This window comes from Panthera uncia (genome assembly GCF_023721935.1).
Source record: "Panthera uncia isolate 11264 chromosome E2 unlocalized genomic scaffold, Puncia_PCG_1.0 HiC_scaffold_19, whole genome shotgun sequence".
Lineage (NCBI taxonomy): Eukaryota > Metazoa > Chordata > Mammalia > Carnivora > Felidae > Panthera > Panthera uncia.
The window spans coordinates 19078779-19098327 of NW_026057588.1; the positions used below are offsets into that span (position 1 = coordinate 19078779).

Here is a 19549-nt window from a genome sequence, read left to right on the forward strand (position 1 = left end):
CTTCCAACCACTCCTACAAACAACATACAAGTAAACTGCCCATCCATACGCCAGTACCGTCTCCCCAACACACGCTTTGCTCCTCTGTGACTTGGAGCCTTGTCCCTGGCTTAGCATGCCCTCCCACTTTCCCATCAAATCTTTACCAGCCTTCAAAGCTACTGTCAAGGCACAACACAAATATTTACTTAATACCTATTATTAAGAGTTAAGAATACAGGTAAGCATCCCAGACAAGCCCCTGCCCTTCCTCCAAGAAACCTTCCTCTCTCGGTTGTGCCAGCCACCGCTGATCTTTCTCCATCCTGAGCCACTGCAGTTACCACGCAATTGGTCACATAATTATGCAGTTTTATATTATGTTCCACAGTTCCATACTATTCGGTAGTAAATCTGTTGATAGCCTGATTCTGAAGAAGTGAAATATTGTTTCGTCTTAGGTATCTGAATTTTAATACCGACGTTCTTTAAAACAATTCACACTGGAAACTTTAGGAATATGCCTGAGTGGTGATGGCAGCGGGGGTGTGCCAATCAGGGCAGCTGCTATCCCAGGGAGCAACAGTGGGAGTAAAGGCAGGGTGCAGGAGCCTGGTTTGGAAGCAGTGAGTGGGAGGCGAGGGAGTGGTGGCAGTGAGTAAGCTGGCGACGGTCCCCAGGAACATCTTGCTTCACTTCTCTGAATAATGAACAGCGTTTTACTAATTACTATTAAATATGACCAGTTACCGGACACGATTGTTTGGGCAGTTTATTAATAACCACCTTGCTCTAGAGAAAGAACAATCCAACCAACCAACATTATACAATTTATTCATTCATTCATAAAAAAAAAAAAAAAATGTGAGACGCAAAAACAGTTAAGTACAAGCACCGAAAATGAATCTGGACCAGCGAGGCAGGAAAAAGGGAGTGTTAGGCAAAGCCGTACTGCATTCATTAGATGGACTTATCCCCCAACTGGATAACTTGGATTCTTAGCCAAGAATCACGTCCTCCTAAGGGCTAGGGAAGGAGTTATAAATATCCCACATCGGATACACTCTAACAAGTCAGGACAGAAGGGCAACAAACATTTCCGCGCCAACTCTGTGTCGGGCAATGTGATAATCGCACCAACTGGGGAAACAAAAGTTTCCCCATAATGAAAGGGAATGCCATCTTCGACGTTGGAAAAGGGAAGTGAGAGCGACGCTCGTCCTCTACTCGGAAGGACCAGCACGCACAGAGCGACCGGGCACTGCAGGGCACGACACTCAGCTTCCCGCCGCACCCCAGCCTCACAGCGCCGAGTGTCCCCACCGGACACCGAGGGGCCGGCAGCGGCCGCCCAAGTTCAGACACTTGCTCCAGCTCGGCAGAGTCGTGCGGCCGCGGAGGCCAGCACCAACCAGGCCCTCCCTCCGCCCGCGCGGCAGGAGCCCGAAGTAGCCCGCGAGCGCCGCCCCGCCCCGCCCTCGGCAAACTTCCTCACTCCCGACCTGCCGCCCCCCGCCCCGCAGTTCAAGCCGACCCGCGAGCGCCGCGTCCCCCACCCTGGCGCCCCAGGGCGCCGCGGGGCCCGGGCCGCGCCCCCCGATTGCACGACGCGGCGGGACGACCCGCAGGCACCCGGTCGTTGCGGCTGATTCGGCGGAACATCGCAACGCAGGGCGCAGCCCGACCAGCCGCCGAAGCCTCGCACCCGCGCGTCCCCTCGCTCCGCCCGCGGCCCGACACGCAGTCACAGACCTGCGGCCTCAGCCGTCCTGGCGCGCAGCTCCGGGCGGGGAAGGAGGCCGGCCGGCCGGGGGTGCCGAGGGCCGCACAACTGCCCGCGATGCACCGTGAGGACAGGGAGGACCAGGCAGCGGCCACCGTGCAGCGAAAGAGCTTTGCGCGACACCAGAGAAATGGGGGACTGGGGGGCGTCCGCGGCCCCGAGGAAGGGGCGCGCCAGGGAGGCCGGGCCGCCGCGGGCGCGCCCATAGGTCCCGGGAGCCGTCCGTCAGCTCAAGTCCCCGCCCTCTCCAGGGGCGCCCCGCCCAGTCTCGTGCGGCGCCGGCCGGAAGGAAGCGGCACACTTCCGCTAGCCCCGTTCGCCCCGCCCGCCCCGCGTCCAGCCCCTGCGTGCCCCGAGCACACAGACCCCTGACCCGCGTGGCGCTCCCGCGAGCGTATGCGGCTGCCCTCCTCAGCCGCGGGGACGCCCGCCAGCCCCAGGGCAGAGCGAGAGGTGGCCACCCGGGGGAGGAGGGGCCCGTCTCCGAGGAAGGGTCGCCTCAGGTGTGCTTGCAAGAGACCGCGAAACCTTTTGCTTGTTCCCGTAGCTTCCTGCTCCCGGGTGCTGGTGGATGCGGGGGGCTCGGTGAAGGGTCTGGCGGACTGAAGCAGTTGACCGCTCGGGCCTCTCCCGCCTCCCGCGTCTCAGGCCTGTGGCGCCTTGTTTGCAGGTCTTGGCCGCCCCCCAGGACCCAGTGGCCGCCGGTGTGTGCTTGGAAGGCGCTTCCACTGCGGTAGAGAGCACCCGCAGAGACACTTGGGCCTCTCCGGCGACTCCCCCCACCCCTACCGTTGGGGTGGGGGCGGCGCGCCCCTTCCTTAATCTTGCCTTCAAGGATATGCTTCTCTTGGTCTCCAGGACTAGAGTGAAGCCTTTTTTGAGGGCAGGTACTGTGCTTTTATCTGGGTATCTTTTCTTTTTATTTATTTATTTATTTATTTATTTATTTTTTTAATTTTGGTTATTTATTTATTTTGAGAGAGAGCATGAGCAGGGGAGGGGCAGAGAAAGAGAGAGAGAATCCCAAGCAGGCCCCGTATTGTCGGCTTAGAGCCTGACTCTGGGCTCGGAAGTCACGAAGCATGAGACCTTGACCTGAGCGGAAGTGGGACCTTTCACAGACTGAGCCACCCACGCGCCCCTACCTGGCTACGTTTCTTAATCACACTGCATAGAAGGGTAGATGAAGCCTTCTGTCAGCAGATGCCCAGGCCACATGTTTAAGTTAAGGAATGGTCGTCTGGGTCCTCCACCTGTGAAAAGACTGTCCATCTGTCTAATTCCAACACGAAATTATTTTATCCAGGAAGTCAGTCACCCCTGTTGGGTATTTTCTCCTCCTCTGTGCGTCTGTTGCTATTAATAACAAACACACATTCTGTGCGAATGGATTGAGGTATCTGCTGGGTGGCTTTAAGAAAAATAAGTGTCAGCTGTTTTTTCAGATGGCATTTGTCATGTTTTAACTTGGTTGCTGGTGTCTTTGATGTTCCAGACTTGAGAGCAGAGCTTGTATTTGTAATCCATCTTTTTCGCGTTTAGATGCCTTCCATAAAATACTTTTGGGTGCTTAATAAATACATATGTGACCTGATTCCTCCTTAAGTAGAATTTTCCCCCTTCTTTTTAAAAAAAAAAATTTTTTTTAACGTTTATTTATTTTTGAGACAGAGAGAGACAGAGCATGAACGGGGGAGGGGCAGAGAGAGAGGGAGACACAGAATCTGAAACGGGCTCCAGGCTCTGAGCTGTCAGCACAGAGCCCAACGCGGGGCTCGAACTCGTGGACCATGAGATCATGACCTGAGCCGAAGTCGGACGCTCAACCGACTGAGCCACCCAGGCGCCCCGAATTTTCCCCCTTCTTATTGTATATAGGGTTTTTTCCAAGATTGTGTATTTCTAAAATTGTGTGCTCTGGGGAAGAATGTGTCTGTGGTGCAATGTATGTCCCTTGAGTAAAGGAAACAGTCCTCAATATCAGCTCTTTGTTTTAGTATTAATGAAATGGTTTTTCCAGCAAGATAAAGTTTTGAGACTTACTTTTAAAAAGTATCTACTGCTGGAGGTTAAGTCTTCAGAATTAATAAATCAGTTAAGAATGAGTCCTGGGGCGCCTGAGCAGCTTAGTCAGGTAAGCGTCCAACTTCAGCTCAGGTCATGATCTCGAAGTTTATGAGTTGGAGTCCCGCATTGGGCTCTCTATTGATAGCATAGAGCCTGCTTTGGATCCTCTGTCTTCCTCTCTCTGCCCCTCCCCTGCTTGTGCACGCGTCTGCGCTGTCAAAAATAAACATTAAAAAATATAAAAAAAAAAAAAAAGGATGAGTACTTAGCTTTGATACAGTAACCATGGGGGTGATGGGTAACTAGCAGGCCCTGCCCTCAATGAGCTCTGGTCATGGACTGACTCCAGTGGTGTTCAGGAATACTTCTTGTTTGCATTATGTCTTGAAATCCATATGGATTTCTCCCTGTTGTGGCCCGCAGTAGTTAAGCTGTGGTCTTGTAGAAGTGTGCAATTCAAACTGGTCTTGGAGACCTGTGGCATCACTGTCGCCATCTCCAAGGAGGTTGTTGGAAATGCAGATTATCAGATCCTGCCCCAGACCCACTGAATCATAATCTGTAGGGATGGGGTCCAATAATCTGTTTTAAAATGTTCTCCGTGTGAGTCTGTGCTCAGTAAAGTTTGAAAGCCACAGCAGAACCTCGCTATTCAAAATGTGGGCCAGGGGTATCAGTATCGCCGGGGACTTTCTTAGAAACTCAGGCTCTCAGGCCCTCCCCTACTGAGACCTACTGAGCCAGAATCTGCATTTTACTAGAGTCCCCAGGTTATTTGTACATCACACTTGGAGAAGCACCACACCAGAAGTCATCGATGCTATTGACATCCTTCCTATAAAAGTACTCCGCCTTGGGACCGAGGGAGAGCGCTCTTTTTCCTATCTGATACACAATGTTCTGTTTTAAATTGCTTGGCTTAGTGGTGTGACCACTGTTGATCACGGCGGTATCTTCTGTGACAGTAGACTCCTGGTGTTCCTATTAACCTTTCTGGCATTCCTTTTCAGTCTCTTGTAAACTCTTCCTTTTCAAAGCAACGGTTCTCTGGTTCATGGCTCCATTGTCCACTAATGTCCTGATGGCTCATACGTTTTTATGTCCAGGCATATATTCCCTGACCTCCAGGTCCCATGTGGCCACTGACGATTCAACGTTTCCATGTGTGTAAGCATCTCAAACTCATTAAAAACTTTTTCTAATCCCCAACCTGCTCTTCATCCCGTGTGCCCCATTCACCTGATTGGTCAAGTCACAACCCCAGGAGCCAAACGTGGTTCCTTCCTGTTGTGTAATCCGCGTATCTAAACATGGAGTCCTATTGGACTTTTTCCTAAATATCTCAGAAGCCCCCTGATTTTTCTCCCCCTCTATTGCCATCCCCCCTAATCCAAGGTACCATTCCTTGTCAGGATCACTTTAATGGCCTCCTAACTGATGGCCTGACCTCCATCCCTGCCCCTGTCCTTGTCTATTCATTCCACCCTCCGTGTAATAACCAGAGCGATCTTACCGGCTTCATATAAAAATCAAGTTCCTTAACACAGCTTGGAATTACTGCCATGAATCGGCCTCCATTTATCTCTCCAGCCTCATCTCTACTTCCCATTCATAAATTTCTGTTGGAGGTTTTGCAAGTGTCTCCTTGCACTCTCTCTGACCTAACATGCCAGTCAGTCTTCAAATTTCCCAGTTTCAGCCGTAGCCCCTCTTGGATCGGTCACTTAGGGGCCCCCAGCCACCACGTTGTGAGGACATTCAGCCAGTGGAGAAGGCCACTTGGGCAGCAACTGGCCTCTGGCCAACAACCAGTGCCCCCTTGCCAGCCATGTGAGTGAGCCACCTTAGAGGAAGGGTCTGCCAGCTCCAGGGCAACCTTCAGACACTGCAGCCTCATGAGAGGTCCCGAGCCAGAAATGCCCACCTGCCACTCCCAAATATCTGACATGGAAATAACAGGAAAAGAAATGTTTACTGTTTTAAGCCATTCAGTTTTGGGGTAATTTTGTTACACAATGATAGGTGATCAATCCTGTAATATTCTTCTGTGGGGGGGTGGGGGGGAGGCGCCTGGGTCGCTCAGTCGCTAAAGTGTCCAACTCGATTTTGGCTCAGGTCACGATCTCACGGGCGTAGGATCAAGCCCTGAGTTAGGCTCTGTGCTGACAGTGTGGAACCTGCTTGGGATTCTCTCTCTCTCTCTCTCTCTCTCTCTCTCTCTCTCTCTCTCTTTCTTTCTCTCTGTCCCTCCCGTTTGTGCTCTCTCTCTCTCTCTCTCTGTCCCTCCCGTTTGTGCATGCTCTCTCTCTAAGTAAATAAATAAATAAATAAACAAACCTAAAAACAATTGCTCTGCATGGATATATCATAATTTTATTTAACTATTCCCCTCTGATTGGACATTTAGGTTATTTTTTAGTTTTATCCTATTACAAGCAATGCTGTCAAGAATATCCTTATATTTATGTAATTCTTTAGGACATATTTCTGGAAGTAGAATTGCTAGAATTCCTATTTTAAATTATGATAGGGCACCTGGGTAGCTTAGTCGGTTGAGCATCCGACTTTGGCTCAGGTCATGATCTCGTGGTTTGTGAGTTCGAGCCCCAAGCCGGGCTCGTTGCTGTCAGTGCAGAGCCCGCTTCAGATCCTCTGTTCCCCCTCTCTCTTCCCCTCCCCTGCTTGTGTTCACTCTCTCTCAAAAATAAACATTTGAAAATACTATGATAAACATTGGCAAACTACTTTCCAAAAAGGTTAACGATTCTACACGTCCACCAATGCGTGTTCCACTGCTTATCTCTTTGTGCCTTTGCCAACAATCCAACAACGGATGTTTTTAGTCATTGCCGATCTTCTGTGACAAGTGAGGTCTCACTTTTGTTATTATTATTACTAAGTAGGCTTCACCCCCATCTCAGAGCTCAACATATGGGGCTCAAACTCACGACTCTGAGATCAAGACCTGAGCTGAGGTCGAGTTGAACACTTAATCGACTGAGCCACCCCGTATCCTATCAGGTGCCCCGAGGTATCATTTAAATGCTATTTGTGAGGTGGAGACAGTTGTATCACGGGCTTATTGGCTGTTTGTGTTTCTTTTCCTATGATTTGTCTTTTTGTGTTCTTTGACCAGTCATGGATTTAATCTTGATGTGAAGGGAGTATTTACAGATTATAGAAATGAACTTTTTGTCACATACCCTGCAGAGTACCCTGCAGAGGTTTCCTCCTTATTGTATGCCTCGTCAGGTGTCTTTTGTTACGCAGCAATTTTTCCATTTTTATATTGCCAAATCTATCACCTTTCCCTTTATAGCTTCTGGGTTTTTCCATCATGCTTAGGAAAACCTTTCTCACTGCAAGATTGTAAAATTTCAAAAACACTTTCTTCCAGTTTTTAAAAATATGGCATCTTTTTAATATGGGGTGAGATGGCGGTCTGATATAATTTCTTTCTGGCTGGTTGGTCAGCTGTTTCCCCATTATTCTTCGAATTACCTGTATCACATACTAATTCCTGTATGTATATGGCCTGTTTGTTAACTATTATGTTTAAGTGACTTTAAAAAGGAACTCTGTGCAACAGTGCCACATATTTGTAACTACTGTTTCTTTATAGAAAGCCTTTCATACTTGCGAGAACAAGTGCCCCCTTTATTATATTTATTTTCTTTTAAAAAAAAATTTTTTTTTTAAAAATCTTTATTTATTTTTGAGAGAGAGACAGAGTGTGAGCAGGGGAGGACCAGAGAGAGAGGGAGACCCAGAATCTGAAGCAGGCTCCAGGCTCTGAGCTGTCAGCACAGAGCCTGATGCGGGGCTTGAACTCACGAGCTGTGAGATCATGACCTGAGCCAAAGCCGGACGCTCAACTGACTGAGTCACCCAGGCGCCCCCAGTATATTTCTTTTAAACACATGTCAGGGCATCTGGGTGGCTCAGTTAGGTAAGCATCCGACTCTTGATTTTGACGCAGGTCATGATCTCATGGTTCGTGGGTTCGAGCCCTGCATCGGGTTCTGTGCTTGTCAGCCCAGAGCCTGCTGGGGATTCAATCTCTCCCTCTCTTTCTCTGCCTCTCCTCTGCTCTTTCTTTCTCTCTCAAAAATAAACACTTCTTAAAAAGTCACATGTTTTGGCAAGTTTTACATATCTGTTGGCTCAGATGAACTCCAGCCATTTATCAGTTTCCAACAAAGAATCTATGGAGGTTTTTACTAGAATTGTATAAAATTTATAGGAACGTTTGGGCAAAGTGAGATCTTTTTAAGACTGGGTATGCTATTATAGGAACACCTATGCATTTGGAGACAGTTTGGCCAACCACATATGTTTTTCTAACAGTGCTCTCATGCACTTCGTGTTTTTCCCTCTTGTCCACAACGGTTGGCTTTTCACGTGTCTTGATAAAGGAGCAGACTTTTTGCTGACATACCTTTATCAGATAAAAAAGTTTGTCCTCTCTGTGTCAATGTATACACATACATATATTTAACTGAGGTAAATACAAAGGGAAGTCCTAATATGTTCTGCCTGCATTCCACTGGATTGTTCTATACACCTCTTATGTACAACCCACACCAGAGGCTGCAGACAGGCTGTGCCTGCATCATCCTTTGGAGCCTGGCTCAGTGTGCTTCGTCTTAGGGAACCTGTGCCGAGTCAAGGGTCCACTTCCTCAGTGCACACAGATCATTACAGAGTTGCACAGGCATTGACGTTACACTGGAGTCCTTCCCTGTGAGATTCTTTAAAAAAGGCGTTATGAAATATTGTTAGTGTTGATTTTTTTTCTTCCTTTGATCAACTTTGTATTAGATTTGTAGTGGTTTACATAGTGGAATTCAGGGGTGCTTGGCTGGCTCAGTTGGTAAAATATGTCACTTGATCTCAGGGTCATGAGTTCAAGCCCTGCATTGGGTGTGGAGTCTACTTAAAATTAAATTAGATCAAATTAAAAATGGTGAAATTCATAGGCAGATTAGCTAGGTGCACAATTATCTGACTTTTAAAGTTAACGTTATTTTTTTTTAATGTTGATTTTTGAGAGAGAGAGCATGAGCAGGGGAGGGAGCAGAGAGAGGGAGGGAGACACAGAATCTGAAGCAGGCTTCAGGCTCTGAGCTGTCAGCAACAGAGGCCAACGCAGGGGTCAAATGCACTAGCTGTAAGATCATGAGCTGAACCGAAGTTGGACGTTTAACCGACTGAGCCACCCAGGCGTCCCTAAACTTAACAGTGTTTAAACATTACCAATTTGGTTTCATTTGCCTTAATACCCGATACTCTTAGCTCTACTTGTCTGTTATTCCTGCCTACACCCCCTTTTTTTTTAAGTTTATTTATTTTGAAAGAGAGAGAGAAAGAGCATTTATAAGTAGGGGAAAGGCGGAGAGAGGGAGAGAGAATTCCAAGCAGGCTTCTAGCTGTCAGTGCATAGCCCAACCTGGGGCTCAATCCCACGAACCGTGAAATCATGATCTGAGCCGAAATCAAGAGTTGGACGCTTAACCGACTGAGCCGCCCAGGGTCCCCATCCCCTTACACCTTCTTTTCTAATTTCCATGGTTAGAATAATGTCGTACTTGTATATTTCAAATGAGGACATGAATAGTCAAGTTATTCAATTAAAGCAGATGGTGATGCTTTATCACATAAGCTTCTTGCCAAATGTGATGATTCCTAGATGTTGGCTGTTCTAGTCCAGTGGCCTTGGCTGGTCTTCCCAGTTTGTTCCTTTGGACTGCTCTAATGTCATCCCCTGCAACAGGCATAACACAACAGGTGTCTAAAACTCCTAGAAGTACAGATTTCCTACCAACAGATGCCAAAGCGTATTGTCTGGCTTGGGAGTTCTGTTTTTTTCTGTAGGAAGAAGTAGGAGTTTGAGCCAGAAATGTATATGTTTCTAACACTCTCAAACTAAGATATTTTATCCTGCCTTAAATTGTGGCTAATCTAGCACTGGGTTGGATTTTCATGAAGTGTTCTTCTGCGACCCTCCTGGGTCCCCCCATGAACATTGGTAAGTCAGCTCGAAGGACTCCTTATGCATAAGAATTCACAGGTGTGCCTGTCAGCCAGGACTCACTGGACCCCCAGCAGCTGTGTAGACTGTACTGGGTGGATTCAGTGCTTTTGTGATCCCCACATGATGGAAGAGCAGATAAAGCCATCTTGGAGAGGGTTTTTAATCAAAATCTCTTGACGACCTTTTGCAGTTTTAGTCTGGACCAGAAACCAGAAAGCTGAGTTGGGCGTAGTATCTTACTCTCCCCACAACTATCATCAACCAGGTCGTTTACATAAGAGCATGCATTCTCCGTGGTAATACCCACCCCCCCACCCCCACCCCCCGCCATGGGGAGGCAATTGGTCTGGGGAGGGGTTGAAAAAAAAAATCCTACCCTTTTTATGTATCAAGCACAGATATACAGTATATCTAAGGTATTCAAATTTCAGGGGTTGGGGAGCTGATTAGGAAAACCATAAAAAGGGCTCCTTAGGGTGGTGATAATGAAAAAAAAAAAAGGTTGAAACACTAGTATGGATTAAGTTTTGGTGGCTGGAGCGCTACCCACACCCTGGAGATACACTTTCCCCCTCTTTATTTGTTTTGAGAGAGAGCGAGGAAGGGGGAGAGAGGGGGTAGAGAGAATCCCAAGCAGGCTCCTTGTCCGCTCAGAGTCTGATGCAGGGGACAGATCCCATGACACTGGGATCAGGACCCGAGCTGAAACCAAAGTTAGATGCTCAACCGATTGAGCCACCCAGGAGCCCCGCTGTGCTTTTCCCTTTAATGGATTTTTTTTTTTTTTTTTTTTTGCGCGGGGGCGGGGAGGGAGCAAATAATTTAAAATTTTTATCAAATTAAATTTTTTTTTTTTTTTTTGAGAGACAGACAGAAACAGCACGAGCAGGAAAGGGGCAGAGGGAGAGGGAGACACAGAACCTGAAGCGGGCCCGTGAGATCATGACCTAACATGAAGTTGGACGCTTCACCGACCGAGCCACCCATGCACCCCATTAAAAAAAAAATTTGTTTTGATACACCAAAAAATCGTGCAATGCTGCCAGCATTGGATGCAATCCTGGCGCACAAGTCTTCACAGCCCTTTGCAGCTGGTCCTGTGATAGCAGATCCCTTCATTTTGCCTTTGTTGTTTACTATGATCTCTGTGATATCCTTAGAGAAACATGCCATCTTTTCTCCGGTATGACTCTCGTCGAATTACACCACCGGATGTACCTTCTTCCTGAGCTCTGGCTTGCCTTTCTTCACTGTGGCCATCACCGTGTCCCCCACAGCAGCAGCAGGAAGCCTGTTCAGTCGCCCCTTGATCCCCCATCACAGAGATGACGCACAGATTTTTGGCTCCTGTGCTGTCAGCACAGTTGATATCGCCTCCTACTGGAAGACCCGGGGAAGCTCGGAATTTCCCACCAGACCACCCACCACGTCCGCGTTTTGACATCTTGAACGCTGGACTATCTTTTAGATGTGACGTGACCTGTCTACAATATTCTAGGGACTGGGAAATAGGTTTTGACTTTTTTGGCGTCTTTGGAGGGATAGGATGTTTTGTTTTGAGTGCTCTTCCTCAAGACACAAGCCAGGATGGTTCTTCGGTTCCTTCCAAGGTTGTAACAAGAACAAGGTTGTCACAGAAAGCATCAACTGAAGCAACCGCTGCTGAGCCCCTAGACGGCCAGGCCCTATATACACATGGTTATGAACTTTCACAGCAACCCTACAGGGCTTACGTATTCCCATCTGTTCTACTGAAGAAGAAACGGAGTCTCAAAAATGCTTGAATGCCTTACTCAGGATCACATGGCTTGGAACCAAGCATGGTCCAGAACTGCCAGGACTTGACGAAGTGTTTTGTAGACCATCTCATTTAATCCCCGCAACTCTATGAGGTAGGTATTACTGTCAGCTTTACAGGTCAGAAAAAAAAAAAGGAATAACTGAACTTAAAAGACATTCAAAAGGGTAAAGCCAGACTGTATTCCAAACCACCCGAGGTAGCAGTACCCACTTCGTGGGCAGCCCTGGGGCGCTGTCTCCTAGACATTCCTCTGCTTGTCGCAGATGGGATGTGGTGACTGCTTTCCCATTAGGAAGATTCCTACTTCTGTTTTCTTCCCGCTGCTACAAAGTTCCGTTTTAAAAATTGCCAGGCAGTACGCTGGAGCCTCTGAATCAGCAGTTGCACACTGAGCACAAGGTGGGCACAGATTCCGAAAAGCCCTAGATTTCTTGACCTCTACGGTGATTCTCCGCACGGACCCCAGTATCACCATTGTAGACAGACACTACCTCACCGTGTTCTCATGCTTCCCAGTGGAGAAGGGCTTAAAAACATGAAGGTAACCTTGAAACCACTGGTTTATTTAATTATTCCAGCATAACTTTTTTTGCACATTAGCTGCAGAAGATCAGAAATAAATACAGCTTAAGGTTTGAACCACGTCCTGCTGTACTTTTTCTCATAAGCCTGAAATAGAATTTTCTAACACCTTTTGTGGTTGGAAATACTGAATTTAAATAGGGCTGGAGATATAAACAGAAAGCAAGATGTGGATCGATGTGCCTATTTCAGTAAAAGGCAGCCACGTTGTTTCTGAAATACAGATACCAGAATTGATAAAATGACAAGTAGAAAATACAGAAATCTGGAGATGTGCACTGTAGCGACAATGAGCCTTTAAATAACGTGATTCGGTAGTAATAAAAGACCTGAAAAATGAACAACTTTATTTTGCTGAGGGTCTCTTCAGGTCACAGTTTTTTTAAGATTAATAATTTAAAAAGCCATTTCATTATTACTCGATACCAATGGTAATGACATGGGCAAGTATCCTTTGTCTTTAAAAAAATTTTTTTTATGTTTATTTACTTCTGAGAGAGAGAGAGAGAGAGAAAGAGAACAAGCGGGAGAGGCAGATAGACACAGAATCTGAAGCAGGCTCCAGGTTCTGAGCTGACAGCACAGAGACCGACACGGGGCTCAAACCCATGTACCGTGAGATCATGACGTGAACCAGGGTCAGACGCTCAACCGACTGAGCCACCCAGGCACGCCTCCTTTTTATTTTCTGAACAAAGGATAAAGCCGAGGAATCGGGAAGATGGAATGGTTGAGTCTGAGCTTATGGTCAAGGATTCATTATTTTCGGATTTGTATATCTCAAACTCCAGCTACCTATGTAATGTCCTTCCCAAACAAAGGCCCCACGTACCTCAGTATTACCCTAGAAGCTTCTGTCATACATCCAGTTTTGCCAACTTTTACAGGATGGTGCCTTTACTGTCTGCATTCAGTGACACTTGGCGTAAACGTGGCTGGGTTAGGAAGCAAAAAGACACCAGCATTTGCTAATTTTGTCATATACATCTAAGAATTTATAGGAGATGCCTAAAATTAAACTCTTTAATTCCAGAGAAGATCTACTATGATCTACTTTTGTAAGGCAAACAAGTGAACATGATTACCCATTACTGGAAGACATAACTCCGTAAATGAGAAAATCAAGTAGGTCATCACCTCACAAACACTTCATGGTTCGATGAGAAAACGAGACACAGCATATTAATGTGCCATCACAAAAGTGGGGTCGAGTCCCCCAACACAATATACAAAGTGGATTCTGCTGCACAGGTAGGACTCTGGCAATGGCTCAAGCACCTTATAGTCATTTGGATCCTGAGATATAAACCAAAACACATGACCTGAGTAAGCCTGTCATATGGCCCCAGTTAAAAACTTTTCAAAGAATTTATGGGGCTGAAAATGGTCATTTTATGTCTTTGCTGACAGATCTGGAGGACATGTAGGTCAACAAGTACTGCTGACTGTTTCTTGGCCGGTTTAGTCAATAGATCTACACGAAAGCCAACTACCGCCTCCATGAATCTGGCTTTTATCCGTTACAAAGTGGTACATCAAAGACTCTTTTCTGTGTGTCCGGGATTACTGAAGTCAGTTGTCACCCCAGTTGAGTGGATTAGCTGCCATGGTTGCCGTGCGCCGCAGCGAGACATGTCCCTGGAACTGCCACAATCGGTGGTGGTGCCCACGGCTCCGAAAGGGCGAGGCAGGGAAGGCACCAGCAACACCGCAAGGTTGGCAGGAGGAAAACAAGACAGTACTTTTTATAGCAGCATTATTTAATCGTGCACTGTTATTTTAAACAAATTGTGTTTGGCTTTAAAGAGCAGAGACAATGAAACAGGTTAAAGTCATAAATTATGGATAAGGGCTGTGGAAAAACAGGAAGACTTTATAAAAATTACGGGGGGAGAAATAATACAACTTAGCTAGAAAACAGTGCTATAAAAAGCTTTCTTTATAAAAAGATTTTTTCTTTCTGGTAGCTTTAAAGCACGGATCGCATCATTATTCCTCCAGGTCAGAGGTCAGCAGACAGAAATTTTCTATGGAACTATTTACCATCAAACAAATAGTAAGTAATCTGGGCTTTGTGGGCCATCCGGTCTCTGTCACCACTACTCAATGCTGCTGTTGTACCTTGAAGATAACCACATGCAACATGTAAACCAATAAATACAGCTATACTCCAAGAAAACTTTATTATTATCATTAATTTAATGTTTATTTTTGAGAGCAAGAGAGTGAGAGAGAGTGTGTGAGCAGGGGAGGGGCGGAGAGACAGGGAGACAGAATCCGAAGCAGGCTCCAGGCTCTGAGCTGTCAGCGCAGAGCCTGATGCGGGGCTCGAACCCATGAACCGTGAGATCATGACCTGAGCCGAAGTCAGACGCTTAACCGACAGAGCCACCCAGGTGCCCCCCAATAAAACTTTATTTACTGGTTTTTACCAGTGGCAGGCTTGAACTGAAGCAAGGGATGTAGTTTACTAATCCCTCTTCTAGACTAGCACCGTCCAGCAGAAACATTACATTAGCCACCTGCGTAATTAAAATTCTTCTAGTAGCTACATTGGGAAAAAAGTGAATTTTAATAGTACATTTTATTTAACCCCAAATATCATTTCAACATGTAATTAATATAAAACTATTAATAAGATACTTCACTTTTTGTTCTAAGCCTTCAAAAACGGTCGTGCATCGTATACTCACCGCATGCCAGTCGTATTTCAAGTGCTCACTGGAAACAGCAGCTAACCAACTGCAGCTGATGTTCTAGAAGTTCCATGATGGGATTTCTACAACTAACCTGGAGTTTAGTGACAAAGTGTTGGCATTTGGGTCTTAAAAGATAGGGGGTATAATTACGTTGCCTCTAGGGAGACAGGAGAGCGGATTATAGCTGTTGGGAAGAAACACTTGGCCTCTCGACTCTAAGCTGAGGTGGCCCAGGATAACCAGACCAATGACACAGTGAGACCATGTCAGCTTCACCTCTCAATGCAGCCAACAAAGCTAACTGGAGAACGTATCTGATGTAGACCACAAAACGATCAGGTGTGAACACACTATTGTCGTTTCGGGCCTTCCATAAAGAATGCTAACTGTCATGAATACAGTTAGTCTCCAGCACTGGCACTGTAGTAGAACTGAAAGCACAGAAAAATGCAATTTGGGAGAGAAAATGAAGAACCGAGTAGTAAGGGCAAAAAGCTTCAAAACCAGAGTGAATGTTTACAGTGATTAAAACAATCTAAGTACTTTTTCAGTCATCTCTGTGTAACAGAGCTGCATGCTAGCCAGCAATAGCTGAAGAAGTCACCCAAGGGTAATCAGAAGCCATAATCCTAAGTTCAACCCTTGGGAGGCTCTTCAGTATTTAAACCCCACTTTCCAAGTGACCAAATCAACATTTCCAAGATAAAAATGATAAAAACCTTTGGTGATAAAACTTCAGAGGCGAGTGTTTTTAACAAAAAATTTATTACCAAAATACAATATTAAAGTCAATACATGACAAACTCCTGTAAAGCAAAATAAATTATTCTAACATTGTACAGTATTTCCAAAGGTAGTTAAAGAAGCACTATAGACCTTGCTTCACTGTTTGCTGAACAGATGAACTGTTCTACCATGAACACGATCCTAGAGTTTTAGGCTTTAAGGCATGCAGCTCGATGTGCAGGATAATTTTACAAAATGCAAATCATCCTATTTTAATAAGATACAGTGTCAGAATTAACTGTAGTCTTTACATGTCAGTGTTCCAGAAATTTTTAGACTTTGGCTATAGAAGCAATGCCATAGTGTTACACAATACTTATTTCTTAAAAAAATACATGTATTCATGTCCATGAATATCAAACTCAAATTTCTATTAAATATATTTTATAGAATATTACTTAGAGCACCTTGCTGTACAATAAAAAAAGATTAAATAAGTGTCTATGAAAACTAAAAATATAATAAGTCTCGATAGAGAAGCCTGCTTGTCTTTGTCAAGCCAAGTACACTGTGGGAAGATACAATGTAAACATGGGTGCCCACCATCTGCTTTGTGAGAAAAGACAGAGAAAATAATAATGAAGCCACCAACAGCTACCTCAAATAGGATGAGAGGATCTAGAACAAAAGCTTCTGCCAGCGTCGTTGCAACACACTGGCTGCACACAGAACTAACGTCTAGGGATCCACTGGAATACAGGCCTGGGACTGTTAGAACGCTGGGGACACCAACCACATTCTGGACTAGTAGTGAGTGGGAGAAAATGTTGACCCTTGGAAAGTATTACTTGTGATGATCAGAACGCAACGCACCGTCTTCCGCCCTCCCCGCCTTTGCCTTATCCAGTCAGTTTCTTTTAAAGACTAGTTTTACTATCAAATCTTACAACTGTTAGGTGTTCAGAGTGGGAAACAAATACTATGATCTTTATATGGCAAAAGATCTAGTACCACTAGATAGTTATTCCTATGAAGGGAGTCCCTGATGATTATTCTAATACCTGTCTCTTTTACAATTAACATTGCATACTCAGCCTTCATTATTACTTTTAGAAACACTCAATTGTTCTTGGTGGAGACACTAACTTCAAGCTCGCCACAAAATGGTCACAGGAAGGTACAGAACACCCATGGCATATGGTTCTTCCCAAAGCCCCACAGAAAGCTTTTGAGGACATTTTAGGCCAGAGTCAGATGAACGTTGAAAGGTTTGGAACTTTTGGGTGAATTTTTTCCCACGAGCTAGGGAAATTTTAAATTCATGATTCCAAATGGAAAATTTAAGTAACAATCAACGGAAATGGGTTAGGGAACTGAAGGTTATTTAAAAACTCACTATGAATGCTTTGGGGATTTTTTTTTTTTTTTTGGTTATTAGTATTTTCCAAATGATTACATGAAATTAAAACCAAGGAACCTTTATAAAACAAAATTCTGCTAATAAGGGTTAATTTTCAGAATGAGCGGTAAGAATGGAAGCATTTATTTACTTAAACATGAAATGAAATAGAATTGTCTTTTAATTCTGAAAACAGGAGAAAATGAACATAAATCCACATGCAGTGAATTTGGGTAATATATATAATTGGTATATATAAATTCATTTTATGTTTTTAAAAACCACCTATCAGAAACGGATTAACTCTCATAAATAAAGCTACCTAAATCAAACAGCTGGCAATTACAACCGATTCTGTTTGTTTAAATATCATCATCAAAATAAGATGTAGAAAAAACTGAACAATGTTTCAAGATGGACTGGCCCCATGTAATAGTTCCTGATGCTATCTTAAAAATATTAATTCATTCAGTCCACACCTGGACTTGGGGAAGGGAATTCTTTCCTAAAATGTGTCTACAGAGTAATCAATGTCTTCTAAACTTATCAGACTCACAGCCTCAGCTCTAGAACATGTTAGAGATCAAGTTCAGAAAGAGCACCATGAAGACAGTGCACTGCTCGGTGCACCAGCCTTTGACTTGTACGCAGAATTCACTTCAACAAAACAACACAAAGATAAATGATCAGTACTACAGAAGCAAAACCAAAACCACCCCTGTTCTCTTCACTTTGAAATACATTATAATACAAAATGTGTAATTAATGAGAAGATTACATGTATTTGATGGCGAGTTTTAATGCAAAAGCACTTGTAGTTGGTTGTCCATATGTCCTATTGCACACTAACAAAACGGAACATCCTAGACAGGAGAAACCCTGTAGACTTGCGCCAAATCGCCTGTTATTAAAAGTTTTATAAACAACCTGAATGTTTACTATAGTTTAGCCACATTTGATTATACCTCTTATGCTAAGTATAACTAGATTAATAAACTCCAGGCAGTAAAATCTCAACAGCAGTACTCATTTTAAGGGGCCTCTGAATTTCACCTCTTGTCCCTCAAATGATTTTTATTTAAGAGTTCCAAAGATTTCTGAGGTCTGATGATCAAATGCCAATCTTCACACTTGGCTGCTTGAATAGACCTTTGAGATGAGACACTTAGTCTAGTTCAGAAGAGAGGGTCAGCCTGTGCAACTACGGAGAAAAGTGCGGTGTTCCGTCAAACCTGGAAAGGGCCTCTGGGAAGGGTGCTGTGCTAAATGAGTCCCCGTTTTCACACACCTTGCGATTTGGTTTGAGGCTGGTGGGAATTCACCTATTTTCTCCTTTGCCCACAAGACATTCACTGTAAATTTAAGACAACAATTTACTTCTTAAATGCCTATTTACAATCTAGATTTGGATTCAGAGGTCTCTTTCTGTTTTAGGGAGAAATAGATCCTAGATTGAGTATATGATTCATTCCTATCGATTTGGGAAAAGATTTGGGTAGATCATTTCACAGCCCTCTGGTGATCTTTTCCTTGTTGACTCTGCTGGTCACAGTGAAAAGCCCTCAGAGAGCTGCCTCCCGCCCCTCACGAGAGGCCCGGCCCTCCACAGCTGGCATGTCTGAGTTCACAACAAAGAGAACTAAGCTCTGCTTAAGATGTGACACCTTTGGAACAAGAAGTTTTAGAAGTTCCGGAAAAGCTGTTTCTTAACTCTTTTGTTTGCATTTCTACACTACATTAAGCTTTGAATAATAAATACACCCACCACTAAGAAGAGGTGACAGGGCAAACACAGGGTTACATTTTTGCTTCCTCCTCAACCTACCTCCCCTCACTCACGATACTTGAATAGCATTCCCACTTATCCATTTGGAATTCTTTTTATTACACTGCAAATTTGATTCCAAAGTCATATCTGTCTTTTCTTCAAAACAAACAAACAAACAAACAAAAACCCCACACCAACTATTTCTTCTGTGTCTAGTAAGTTATTTGATAGCGCAAAGGTGAACCTGTGGTTTAAAGGGTTTCTCTTCTACCGTGTCCCTCTTCAAGGAGTTATTCAATCTAATTTGTGTTTAGAGTTGTGTTGTGGTCCTTACTTAGGATGATGTTTACGATCTCACCCTCATGCTCTTTCATATGATCCAAGAGATTTTCTTTGCTGGTAGATTCAAAACCGCAAATACAACAACAGAAGAGTAAAACACAATACTCCATGCCAGGAGGGGCCAAACTGGAGTTTTTTTCTAAACTGTATGAGGTATTACTCGTAGGGCTCAGTTTCTCGTTGTCGTTGGAACCTACAACTTCACCGGGGGCCTGGGAAATCAGCTCTGAGGCTGACACCAAGTTTTCAGAACTTCCAGTGACAGGATCGGCTCGATCGGCTCTGTCCTCACTGCTGTTTAAGAGCATCTTTCCAGGGGATCTCCCCAGAACTCTTAAAAACAAAAACAGAACACACCACACCTTGAGT

At 44.8% G+C, this 19549-nt stretch overlaps 1 protein-coding gene and 1 pseudogene across 2 annotated transcripts in view; both read right to left on the reverse strand.

The window, feature by feature from the left end:
* Positions 1-2261: 2261 nt before the first annotated feature.
* On the reverse strand, positions 2262-11457 carry LOC125915389 (uncharacterized; annotated as a pseudogene).
* A 5079-nt stretch (positions 11458-16536) lies between these two features.
* Positions 16537-19549, reverse strand: part of ZNF507 (zinc finger protein 507) — a 45278-nt gene continuing 42265 nt past the window's right edge. For both annotated transcript variants that reach the window (XM_049621710.1, XM_049621711.1), the window contains one exon: positions 16537-19513. In XM_049621710.1, coding sequence (XP_049477667.1) covers positions 19138-19513 — 376 coding nt within the window. In that variant the 3' untranslated portion in view covers positions 16537-19137. The remainder of the gene's footprint in view (positions 19514-19549) is intronic.